The sequence below is a fragment of the Montipora capricornis genome, unplaced genomic scaffold, assembly GCF_036669925.1.
Source record: "Montipora capricornis isolate CH-2021 unplaced genomic scaffold, ASM3666992v2 scaffold_481, whole genome shotgun sequence".
In the NCBI taxonomy this organism is placed as follows: Eukaryota; Metazoa; Cnidaria; class Anthozoa; order Scleractinia; family Acroporidae; genus Montipora; species Montipora capricornis.
Genome location: NW_027180218.1, coordinates 50,001 through 62,500, shown reverse-complemented (window position 1 = coordinate 62,500; position 12,500 = coordinate 50,001). Strand labels below are relative to the sequence as shown.

At 40.8% G+C, this 12,500-nt stretch overlaps 1 protein-coding gene across 1 annotated transcript in view; it reads right to left on the bottom strand.

Annotated features, from left to right (window-relative positions):
- The window catches only part of LOC138036379 (unconventional myosin-VI-like), a 44,471-nt gene that overhangs the window by 8,421 nt on the left and 23,550 nt on the right, over positions 1–12,500 (bottom strand). The window contains exons 17-27 of the mRNA XM_068882687.1: positions 11,743–11,943; positions 10,924–10,962; positions 9,513–9,679; positions 9,149–9,206; positions 8,445–8,522; positions 6,593–6,722; positions 4,524–4,614; positions 4,276–4,337; positions 4,040–4,128; positions 1,823–2,040; positions 1–83 (exon numbers count right to left, since the gene is read on the bottom strand). The exon at positions 1–83 is cut by the window's left edge and continues 26 nt beyond it. Of these exons, the coding sequence (XP_068738788.1) occupies positions 1–83; positions 1,823–2,040; positions 4,040–4,128; positions 4,276–4,337; positions 4,524–4,614; positions 6,593–6,722; positions 8,445–8,522; positions 9,149–9,206; positions 9,513–9,679; positions 10,924–10,962; positions 11,743–11,943 (1,216 nt within the window). The remainder of the gene's footprint in view (positions 84–1,822; positions 2,041–4,039; positions 4,129–4,275; positions 4,338–4,523; positions 4,615–6,592; positions 6,723–8,444; positions 8,523–9,148; positions 9,207–9,512; positions 9,680–10,923; positions 10,963–11,742; positions 11,944–12,500) is intronic.

Below are 12,500 nucleotides of genomic sequence, written 5' to 3'. Positions count from 1 at the left end.
TTTCTCTTCTTATTCTCTCTTCTTCTTCTTTTTTTCGCCGTTCTTCTTCCTCCTGTTTGCGTCTGGCCTCGATTTCCATTCTCCTATATGAGAGAAAAACTCCTCGTTTTAGGCCGAAAAATTAGTTTTTACCACAGTTGCTTGTAATCTCGCAATCTGATTGGCTAATTTGCCTTTGTCGATAAGAGTCTAGACAATGCTGTACGCGTCATGCTCGCGTCAATTTGTCACGCAATGTAATAGCCAATCAGGAAAGCCCATTTTGGGAAATAAACCAATCATATTGCGAGAAAGTTATAGACAACGCTTTCTCTTTTCTTTGTGTTAACATTTTGACCAATGTGATGACGAATATCGTTGTCGATAAGAGTACAGACAACGCCCAACCACTTTCGATTTGTTAATTGGATATTTGAGGTTTTTCCTGCAGTAAAGTCAACATATGTGCACGACAAGTGTAAAACATTTCACTTCCCATTTGTCATGTCCGCTCACAAGAGCAAACTTCATTTGAACCATTCATGATAATTCAACTAAATTACATAACTCTGTCACGGTGTAGACAGATGTAAAGTGATGCAAGACCAGGAAGTATTTTTCGGACCCGAAAAGCCAATGTGAATCTCAAGTACGATCCGCCAATTTTAGAAAGCTGGTCTTTCAACAGATTTCCAACAACAACATAATTGCAAAGTTGACGTCAGCGTGAAGATACGGTATACCGGTACACAGAAGTTTACGGTTCCCAAGATACTCCTGAAAAGTTTCAGAACTTTCGAGAAATGGACCCAGGAGCCCATGACAACCAGACAACAACTAGCACTGCAATCTCAGTTAGAGTGATCGTTATTTTTCGATTCCTGTTTCCTGCGTCAATTGTCGACATCAGAAAAGAACGGGAGGCTGAAAGCTAGAGCTAATTCTTCGAGCGGGATCTGGGTAATTCGTTTTGGTGAACGGGTCAAGACAAACATGTCGGCGAGGGTTGATGCTATATAAAGGACAGACGAGAAGGACATTGGACATATCGTGACAATTACACGATGAACATAGATTATATTCCCATGCACCGTATGCAAGTATTCGTAGAGCGCTGATCAACAGTGTTTAGTTCAAAGCACTCATTCCAAATAGCGCCGATCTACAAGTATTAAAGTCTAACACCCATTTTACACCGGTTAGCTTTCAAATTTGGTGAATTGGTATCTATTCAAATGTTATAAAAACTCGCACTCCCTCATCGGTTTGCTTCCATGGGATAGTGGTTATCAATGACGCGAATGTCTCTTATGATCCAGGTTCAACTTTCTCAACCTTCATGTTCTTTACAACTCTTGCATCTTAATAGCGTAGTTTTTCAAATTCAATTGACGAGAAAATTTGAAATAAAAGAGGAAATGTCCTTCTTCTTCTGTCAGGGAGTGTCTTGATCTGTCCACCCAAGCGGGTTCCCTGGACCTCAAGGGAAGAATTAGCACTTAGTCTCTCGCTCTTTTCCAATAAGGGCAATTCAAAAATCTGCCGTAATTTGAGACCTCGCATTTTGATTCGCTAAGATGGTAAAACGGTAATTCTTAGAAAGGGATACGGGAATTTTAAGCGCTAATTCATGAGCTCCTCACGACGAGGATACTGCCGAATTTACTAAAATCAAAACCCTAACTTTCTTTAAAACAATTTGTCCGTTGAAAGTGCGAGAGACTCCCGGACCGCAAAGAAAACAAACAAAAAACAAAACATTACGTGGCTTTGGACGAATTCACCATAGATTGATCCTCTCTGACTAACTCGTGAGTCCGAAATTTTCCTGGATTATACTTACAGTTTTCTCTCTTCCTCCTCTTGTTTTCTCTTTCTTTCCTCTTCTTCTCGTTTTTTCCTTTCCAATTCCATTTGTTCCTGGATTTTTCTCAGCCTCTCTTGTTCTTCCTCAACCTTTTGTTGTTCCACTCGCCTCTCCACTTCCTTCAACTGCTTGTTCAACTTACCGACTAGATCAAAATACAGCGCATCGATGGCGTCTCGCTTCATCATCGTGCTCTGCAGTATAGAAGGTATTTTAACCTTACAACCATTTAATGGCATTTTACAAGGATTCCGTTAACCCATTGACTCCTAAAGCGGCGCCCATTGACGAGTAAAAATGTCAGGCGTTAGACAGAGTAACATTTATCAAAGTGCCACTGTGACCAAAAAATCAATCCTTATTTTTCTATGGATTTCAAAACTATGTTAACTAAACACCAAGCGACCAAAGTTTTCAGCCTTGATTTTAAAAAGATGCCTGTTTATTTTAACTGGAATTTTGCGATTTAATGGTCCGACATTACTAACTTTAAGATCTTGAGAGAGCTGGTTCGAGGAGAAATGGCGTCAAAGGCTCACTGGTTTAAGAATGCAATTTGTGTTTACGCCGTAGAATTAATACACAGCACGGGAGTTTTGGGCTTTCAGACTTTTAAACTCGCGTTTTGCGTATATAATAAGCTGTATTCACACGCTGAAATTTTAAGTTAGTGAGCCCTTGACGTCACTTTTCCCTGGATCCAACCCTCGGAGGTCCAATCGGTCAGTTTTAAACGTGAGTAATAGCAGACCGTGAAATCCAAAACGTACACTCAAAGCAAACGGCCTGTGGATGAAAATCAAAGCTCAAAATGTTGCCAGTCATGTGTTAAGCAAACACACTTTCACAATCTGAAGAAAAAAAAAGGAAGAACTTTTTTTTTTGTAACACAGCGGCACTTTAAGTGTCATTCCTACGAGACAGTGGGTTAAAGGGGACACAGCTTTTGAGTGGAAGTAGAGTTTGTTAAAATACATCTGTTTGAACAGTTGACAATTGCCCTGCTATTCAACTTGCACTGAAATTCTCGAAAAAAATGTACTATGCTCCTAAGTGTATTAAAGTAACTGGATAGCGTTAACCCAAGGAGAAAAACAAAGAGGTGTAGTTTATCAATAATGACTCAGGGATACTCGGAGTGACCGTGAACCAGGTAATTAGACCCTGCGCTTGAGATTGAGGAGCTGTCCCAAGCAAATACTGGAGTTAATTCATTGCTTGTGGTTACACACATCTTGGGTTTGGGGCCTTCCGGATGATAAATGGCTTGGGCTTGGTTCAGCTCGGGTTTCATGTTACCCCTGGGCATGCGGTTACAATGTAAAAGGCACCCCTCACGGCAAAATAATAGGGTATAAGTAATATAATTAGGGATCTTCGTGTATAAGCTACGTTCTGCTTTACCTCGGGGAGCAGATAGACCGTACTTTTCAATTCAGGAACTGTCATGGGAAGTTCTTTTGTTCTTTTTTATGTATGCATGGAAACCCTAGAGCAGTTTCGGTCTAGGGAAAGCGGTTACACACAAAGACGTCCTTGCCCTTGGGCAAATGCTATATTCCCATGGGTAAAAGTGCTCGTGTAACCACAACTATTGTTTGGCCCTTGGCTTGCCCGAGTTCCTGACACGAGTCCCATGGGAGTAGGCGACCAAAAGGGCGCTGGAGAGAACAGTGAAAAGCGAAGGAGAATCTTGGAAGAAACAGTGCGTACGAATAGGGAAAGTAAAATATAGGGCAGGTGGGAACGTCCCCCCATCTCAACACATTTTCCAGAAAAACGGCATTTGGAAATACATAACACCAAAAGCTTGACTTCAGTGAGTGATAGGATGATGAAAGGGTCCTTTTGATAAGCGCTTTCTGGCCACAAGCACGGATTGCGTTTTGGCACGATGCCATGGCGTCCATGTTGGTGTCTAAAAATACTAATTCTACGGAAAGCAGACTCTATTCCTACGCAAACCTTTTCTTTTGTTCGATTAAAAAACATGGCGGCTGATCACGTGGTTGCCCCTACCCCATCACAACCCTTAAAAACCGAGAGCTTTATGTTAAGTATCCTTCGCGTTCGATGAAAACAAAATTTACCAACTGATGATGCAAAACTCTACGGAGTTTTTGTTTTCAAAATTCAAACGCACAGGTTAATGGTCAGAAATTGAAGGAACTCAGGTTTGCGAGCCCACTTTACCTTGACTTTTGCAACAGCATTGTCTATCGCATTCCCGAGTCCTTCCACATCTTGAGCAAGAAGTTTCTGGTCTTTCTTTAAAGATCCAACTAAAAGAGCATCACAAGAAATCAAATAAATATGGCGACGACATTGAAGAGTTTTTTTACGTTAACAAACTCAAGTACAGTGATACCACCAACGTTTTCTTCCACCAGCATTACCACAAACCCTCGTTCTAGGAAACAGTGCCATACCTAGTTTTCCTAAATGTGAGAGTTGAACCTGTAATCTTCGTATTTTAATGATTCCTTGGTATCTATAATATAAACAGAGATGACACGAAATCTAAGCTCACATTCCAGTCAAATACTCCTTTGTTGCTTTATTTCTAAAAAACACAGCAGGATTTATCTTACGGTAGGGCAACGCAAAGAAAAATGACATTTCTGATTCGATGACGACTTTCTCACGAAATCTGGAACGAAAGTGTAATTGTACCCACCTTGGTTTGTGCCTGCACAAAGCCAAGAACATTCGAACATTTTTTTGAACCCGGATAATTGCTTCTGCTCGGAAAGTGATCTTCTTCATAACTGAAAAAAGAATAGAAACAACAAAACAATCGTTTCAGCTTCCACACAACAGGTAATTACCCAAACATTCGCTTGGCACACAAATTACAATTTTCATGGATAGTCTTACGCCGGTGTTGCAAGATCGATAAGAGAAAACTTTAATACTCATTCATTCAAGTAGACAACTCTCTCTCTCTCTCTCGCTCTCTCTCCACGAGTAAATGGCTGCAGCTCACGGGAAAAAACTATTTCTTGAGTGTAAGAAATCTTTTCAAAGGTAAAATGCCTCTGAGAGACAATTTCTGAGATCATTGTAGTCCAACCAAAGGGCGTTGGATTCACAAGCGCATGCGCTGTGGTCAAATCCCGGTCTGAAAATCGACAGATTTGTCTTCGGTGGTTCCCGAATTCAACTCTACCACATTTGTAAACAACAAATAGCCTCCTACCAGTTCAGGTCTTTCACGATAAGTTAGATACGAAGTGTTTCTTTCCTGCTGACTGTTGTAAGCCATAATGGAGTACACAAATGTTTCTTTAAAGGAGAAGTTCACTCCAAAAGGACAATCCTTTTTTTTTGGTCGATTAATAAAACGTTCATGATGAGAACAGCCTTTAACCAAAATTTCAATCTTGAAATAGCTTTCTCCCCTTGTGAAATCCTTGTTAAAAATACACACATGCACGCAGTCCACCATCTTGGAATATATGTAACGTCATTCAACTCAACTGATCCCACTTTTCTCTCGGAAATGTGAACAGCATGAACGGTGTTTCGTCCGTCTGACCTATTTGGGCCATTTATGTTGCTGAACAAAAAGGTATGACTGGAATACGAAGAGGAATCTCAACAGCTTTGTGTGTTCAAGCTTCCCGCAAAACTTCAGATTGAGCTCAATGACGCCACGTATAATCCAAGATGGCGGACTGCGTGTATGTGTGTATTTTTAACCAGGATTTCACAAGATTAGAAAGCTATTTCAAGATTGAAACTTTGGTTAAAAGCTGTTCTCCTCATGAATTTTTTCTTAATCGATAAAAAGGATTGTCATAAAAAACATAAAAAAGACGGAATATCGCCGCAATTGCGACCCTAGATTGTACGGGTTTTTTGCAAGCATTTCTTCCCCCGTCTCGAGCACTACCCTTGGCCGGTATCTCAGACTTCGGGAACAGTTTTTACCAGACGGACCTCCCGGCACCTCACAGGAAATAACAGATATATAGAAAAATTGATGCGCCCTTGAAATGATATACAAAAAAATTAACCTAAACCACGTCAAAGGAATTTAAAAAAAAAAAATCACACTGTCAGATGTGACGGTGATTACGGAAATCCTAGCATAATCGAGTTTGCCTTGCCTGCTCAAGACTGAAAACCAAAAGCTCTACCCCTCCCAAGCGATTCCTTAACCTTCGCGATGGAGGTATGTTATCTCAGGATGGATTGGAGAAACAGAGTCGGACATGCAGCACCACACGGTCGCGTAAAGCCTGCTTTTCAAAGGCGAAGCAAGCTAAAGAGCTGAAGCAACATTCCCTGGCAGATTTACTTGTTGTTAATTAGAAGCTATTGCCCTAACAAAAGCTACCAATGATCAACGCCACAGAGTTAGCGTATGTTACCTGCTTCGCGAGTGAAAACCAGGCCTAAGGGATACCAGCACTGACAGAAGGATGCTGAAGATGGTGTACTCGCATTGTTGTTTTCAGGGCCTACTTTTATACATGAGCTCATATTAAATTAAGGCTCACTCTGACGTTCCATGACATTAACATAACGGCTCACTCTGACGTTCCATGACATTAAACTAACGGCTCACTCTGAAGTTTCATGACATTAACCTAACGGCTCACTCTGAAGTTCCATTTCATTAACCTGACTACGATGAAACGCACAGAAGAAACTTGGCAAACACAAACTGTGTGAATCTGTCAGGTTGGTAGATGAAATGAAATTAAGATTGGTGAAATAGTGAGCTCAGTTTTAACATACGTTTAATGACAGAGAGAGTTCCCCAGATTGCTCTTCTCCAGCGCGTTCGAACAAGCCACGTGAGAACCTTTGACACGATATTCTTCAAGTTTTCCGGATCAGAATGCATAATTTCGTCAAACTCTGCAAACTTGACAAAGATAGAAACACTCAGTTCTGTGGAAATGAGAGACAATGATCGCTGACAAACCAAGTTTCAGCCCTTAAGGCCCGCTTAAACGGTTTCAACATTTGCATTAATATGCATTCAACTCTTTGAACCAAATGATGGGAGCGTTTTCATAGGTCGTTCAACATTGCTGAAGGGTGTAAAAAGTGTTCAAAACGTGTTGAATAAAATTTAAGCTGATTTGGACTTTCAACATCGATTCAAATTTCATTTGTTTTTGAAAATGTTGTAGGGTATTGAAGTCGTTTGAAACGTCCGTTCAACAACTATTGTAGAACGCACGCATGCTCACATAAGCTGTGACTGAATCTGGAGGGGCTTCTGGTTACTCGTTCCAACTTCCTCATAATCAAAGTCGGGACTCCACTCTTGGCGCGATGCTGGAACCGTTTAAACGGCCTTTGCAAAACTTTTGCTTCCAACATTTGTCCAACTTTTGTTGATCGAATGTTGGTCAAATGTTGAAACCGTTTCAAATGCATTGGGCTTGTATACTCTCGCCCACTTTTGCGATAACAATAATTTAGGCCAAAAATCAGCACAAAACAGCGAAAATAACATCATATGAAATTACTCTTATCTAACTGAACGTCCCAAATTCCATCAGCCTTTTAAAGGTGGTATAAATAGGAACGGAAGGTGACCCCTTAAACCCAGACCGTCGGACAACCATGAGCAAAATCTTGCGTTCGAACAACGGCCGAACCAGCATTCAGCGTCTTAAAATAGCGGACGAGAGAATGCTGCCTTTGTCATCACACCTGCAAATGGTCTGACGTTCAAGTACTCTCGGATAACTACTAGAAACCATAAGCCCCTTTTCAGATCCATTGATCAAAAACTCTCTGGGACTCTGAGGAACCTACGGCATACACAATGCGCGAACAGTAGGGCACCGAGTGTCCGCGGCTGTTGTGGTATGATCTCCGTAAGGCACACTATAATAGACCTTTTAGCAGATACGGCGGCCATTTTGATTTCTATTGTTTCAAAAGACATTATGGGATGCTCAGGGGGCAAATTAATGTGTATTTGCCCCCTGGGCATCCCATAATAGCTATTTGAAACAACAGAAATCAAAATGGCCGCCGTATCTGCAAAAAGGTCAATTGGAAAATGGCTTTTTTGTGGGACCCCTACCACCAACTGAAAGTCACACTAGAGTAAATAGAGCGAGTTTCAATCGAGTGTGCTAAAACCAAAACGAAAGTAATTACTTTGGCCTATCAAAAAGGATGGAGACAATCCAGTAAACCAGTCAAACGTAGCCGACACAAAGTAGGGGGAAATGTGCACGCGCAAGAAACGATTGGTTTTGGTTTCACTTCTGATTGGTTGTAAAAATGGCGCGAGAACTTTGAACCAATCACCGAGTGAAGTAATGCAAAACCAATGCAATTCGCTAATTACTTTCGACACTCAATTGAAGCCGCTCTAAATACAAACTAATAAATGTTACAGAAAGCCCGGACTAAACGGAGACTGCTTAGGCCTGTCTTACCGACTTTATAGCTGCATCTAGTTTTTGTTGCTTTCTTCCGCAGTAGTTTCTTAATTTGTTCTATCTCATTAGCGAGTTTCACAACTTTGCTCGAGTAGGTGTGGCTTTCGTTTTTCAACTGCAATGGTTAATATGGTACAACCGTCAACGGCAACAAAACCAAAGTGAATGATGACTCTTACCTTGCCAGGTCGAAAAAATATCTTGGACAGACCAAATTTATAATCTTTGTCGTCCAAACCAAGAGCGTGAAACAGAGCCTGTAGCGAAGAGATTAAAAATGAGACGTAAGTTTATGTGTCAATAACTAAATAAAAAAGATAAGGACAACATGTAAAGAAAGTGGAGCAATCACACTACACTAAAATGAAGTCAAGTTGTGAACTCAGAAGTGACCAGCTCCCAACGTCAGTGGCTTCATAGCTCAGTTGGTTAGAGCATCGCACCGGTATCGCGAGGTCGCGGGTTCAAATCCCGTTGAAGTCCTGAAAATTTTTCAGGCTTCTCGACGCAATAGAAATTTGCGTTCATCACTGCGAGACAACATGGTTTCATTTGATTACACTAAAATGATACACTGCAGAAGACCTGAGGAAAAATGGCTCTAAGTCAGCTGAGGGAGTTGCGAAAATCATTATGACGTGACATTTAATATCACTTCCATTAGTCAACAAAATCGTATGAATGAGCACTTTTTATGGCATCTGCCTGATGTGGGATGCAAGTCCGGCAGAAAACGAACCTGAACACACCGGTGGGAAGTGATTAATCTCACAACTGCCCCATCCCTTGGCTGAGGCTTTTTCGAAAAGACTGAAGAAGAGAGACGTAGCTCTTTCGAAGTGCTGGTTACACAAGTGCAAACAAAGAAATTTAAGGAGCTAACCTTGCAAAACATTCTTGGATCCAGCCTTGCAAGTCGAGCAGGCAAATGATCTTTGTACCTGAAAAGAATTTGAGGTGATCAATCTTACGGATTCAAAACACTGGAAACAAACTGAACTCAAAGTGACAGCGACTTCCAAAGCAGCCGAATTCTCTTCCTTGAAACATAGTTCAGTCGATAAAAGCATCACAAAATCACACCCCCACAAGGCTGAGCTTTTCAGTGGAAATGACGATCCACAGATGTTCACTTCTACTCCATTAAAGATCAAATAAGACGTCAAATAAACAGAAGAACAAAAAAAGGCACGCCAGCTAACGATCATCACAGTGAAAGAATCATCTTAATATGATAGCTAACTTACATTTGGTAAAGTTCTTTGAAGGGTGCTCTTGATGGCCAGCCATCTTGCATCAGAGTCAAAACTGAAACCATTCCAGCACATTCCAGCTGACTCAGGATTGAACCTCCTTCAAAGTCTTTAGCAACCATCTTGCCGTTTGGTTTGATACAACGGATGAAACTCGCTCCCTGATGTGACAAGATCACTCAAAATGACGAGGACACACAAAACTGATTTGTTACACTTCATCCCTTTCCTTCGGTCTCTATTATCGCTTTATTCTGAAACTTTACTGTTTTTCGTTTTGTTTTATGTTTGGACTTGGGTATCTCAGGAAGCCATGGGCTGAAGAAACGTAAGACAATCGCGCAATAAATCCTTCACACTATTAACAAGAAGTCGCGTCGCCTTATTTTGTTTACTAAACGGAATAATCCATCTGGCCCCAGTTGTTCAAAAAGTGGATAGCGCTATTCACCGGATAAATAACTATCCGTTGGATAGCGCAATTGGTTTTGCTATGACTTATCCACTGGATAGTGATGTATCCGGTGGATAGCGCTATCCATCGTTTGAACAACTGGGGCCTGATGACAATTCATTCACGTGATAAGTTTAGTTTTTTTTTTCTTCCATCTCAAGAATGTAAACAGCATTTCTGAGAGTTTCAGACTTCCTTGAGGGTTCCCTCCCAATACACTTGCAATCGGTCTTACAACGGAAAATAACAAAGTCCGGTACTTTCATTATCAAATCTGGTACTTTGAAAAGCTATTCAAAACCGTGACAATAAAATTCCAAAATTAAAACGTAATGTTATATATATACATATTTTGAATCTTCATTTAATCTAGAAATGTCTAATAGAAGGAAAAAATGTAAGTGTTTTGAGTTCTCTTGGTTTTTATCTTTAGCAGAATGTATAAGTATTGGTTTGCTCTTCTCAGATTGTACTTTGTGTCTCTCAAAGGTTGAAGTAGACAGTTCAATTTGTGTGACTCATTTCCTGTAATCTCTTTAAATCTCTTCTGGGATACAGACAAGCGTCTGTTCTTGAGTGTTGGCAACTGTGCAGGAAGAAGAGCATCGTCGTATGACAAACTGCTCGCAAGTTTTTGCAAACATTCAAGTTCACCCTGTATTCGTTTACATATCATTGTACTGTTCTCAGAATTTCCATCTGAATGACCTCCTACTGGTAAGAGACTTCCCAAGGAAGCAGCTCCTACGTGTAAGTTGAAAGCACATGAACAAACGACACCAGAGGAAAGGATTGAGAGTAATTTTAAGACTTTGGTGTGGATAAAATTTCCGCACGCTGTTCACCCAAAGTATACTGTAGTTGACTCATTTGAAGACGACACATATTGGAAATACGACAAAAGTTGCAATCTTTATTCAAAGGGGGAAAAACTAATTATTTCACACTTACCGTGTTGTTGAGTTTCTCCATAAGCTGATTTAGCTGGGTCTGTTGGCAGAAATTAATTGGTAAATAGTCAAGGGGTGTTGGTTTGCCGTGGGATAAAGAAATATGAGTAGACGGTTTATATGCATGTTATTTAGGTAAAGGTAAAGGTACACCTTATTTAACGTCGGAAGTTCCTTTACCCTCTAAAGGGCATTCTCCTTAGCAGCCGACGGTGAGTTCATTTTACCTCCCCCTCACCCCCCCCCCCCCTCCCCTCCATGAGTGCTCCGTTTTAAGGGTATATAAAGCTACCTGAAGCTGCACAGAATGGCAAAAAAGCCGAAAAAAGGATGTGAGGTCACTAGAGATCGAACTCGGGACATCTCGCACAGAAGGCCGCGCACTACTGACCAACTGTGCAATCCTTACTCCTAGCGCGCTCCCGCTTTCAAGAAGCGCACGATTATTAGGGACCTGAAACACGTGACGTTCTTTAGCCCCGGACAGAAACCTGAATTCAAGGTGACGAAAACGCACAGAGTAAAAGATTTTTAAGGGACTAAGCATATAAAACCACTTCAAAATTGTAGCGGGTTGGGGGAGCGACGTCTCAACGTTCCACTTCTCATTTCCGATCTGTTCAAGAAACAACAATTCAAGAATCAGTTTTCGGAATTCATCATCCGCTCCCGCACAACGATGAGTAATTCTCGGGTAATTCACTTAACCTTCGCCTGGCACAACGCTCAACTCAAGCTACTGAATGTCGAAAATTTCCATTTCACAAGGATAAACACAAAACAAAACAAAGATCTGTACAAAAAAAAGCTCGTCGATTACCCTGAATTTGCTTCCAACACTGATAAAGCCAAGTTTCTTACTGCTGGGCTTCATTGCTCCACCAAACGTCATGGAGCCAATGTCATTCTTCTTTTTCACGATACTAGGAAACAGACTCTTAAGAAAAGCATCTTTGCTGTCCTGTATGAGATGTTCAAGATCACTGTGGAGAGCATCATTATCTTTCTCTATAAACTCTGCCTGTATGTAAAACAAAACCAAAGAAATTGAGATGTGAAAACTGAAGAGATCCGTGATATTTTGTCTTAAGTCTGCGAGAATGGTGACTCGGCATTGACAAAGTCGAACCTACCATAAGTAACCATCTATAATCCCGATCTAGGAACTCGGTTAGCGAAGGTCTGGTGGTCGGCCGCTGCTAATTTCCGTTTCGTAAACGGTGGATGCCATTCTTAGCAAACCAAGTTTTTTTACTCGGTTAGCTTTCAATACTGAAATTTTTCTCAGAGGGATAGTTTCATTTAAATACTTTATAAAATTGCAGCATTTGGAGCAGTTTTCTCGGTAGTGTAATGAATAAGTGCGTTTGCTCCGCGCATTGATCGTTCAACCAACTTTTTCAAACTTTTTTTTTCTAAATAGTTTTTCTAAGTTTTTTCAAAATTCTAAGTGACATACGCTGCTAATCTAGTCCGAAATTAAGAACGGTGCCTACTAATTCAAAGGTATTTTTGCGCGTTTTACTGAATATGCGGGAAACCGCATTCAGTAAACCGCGCAAAAATACCTTTGAATTA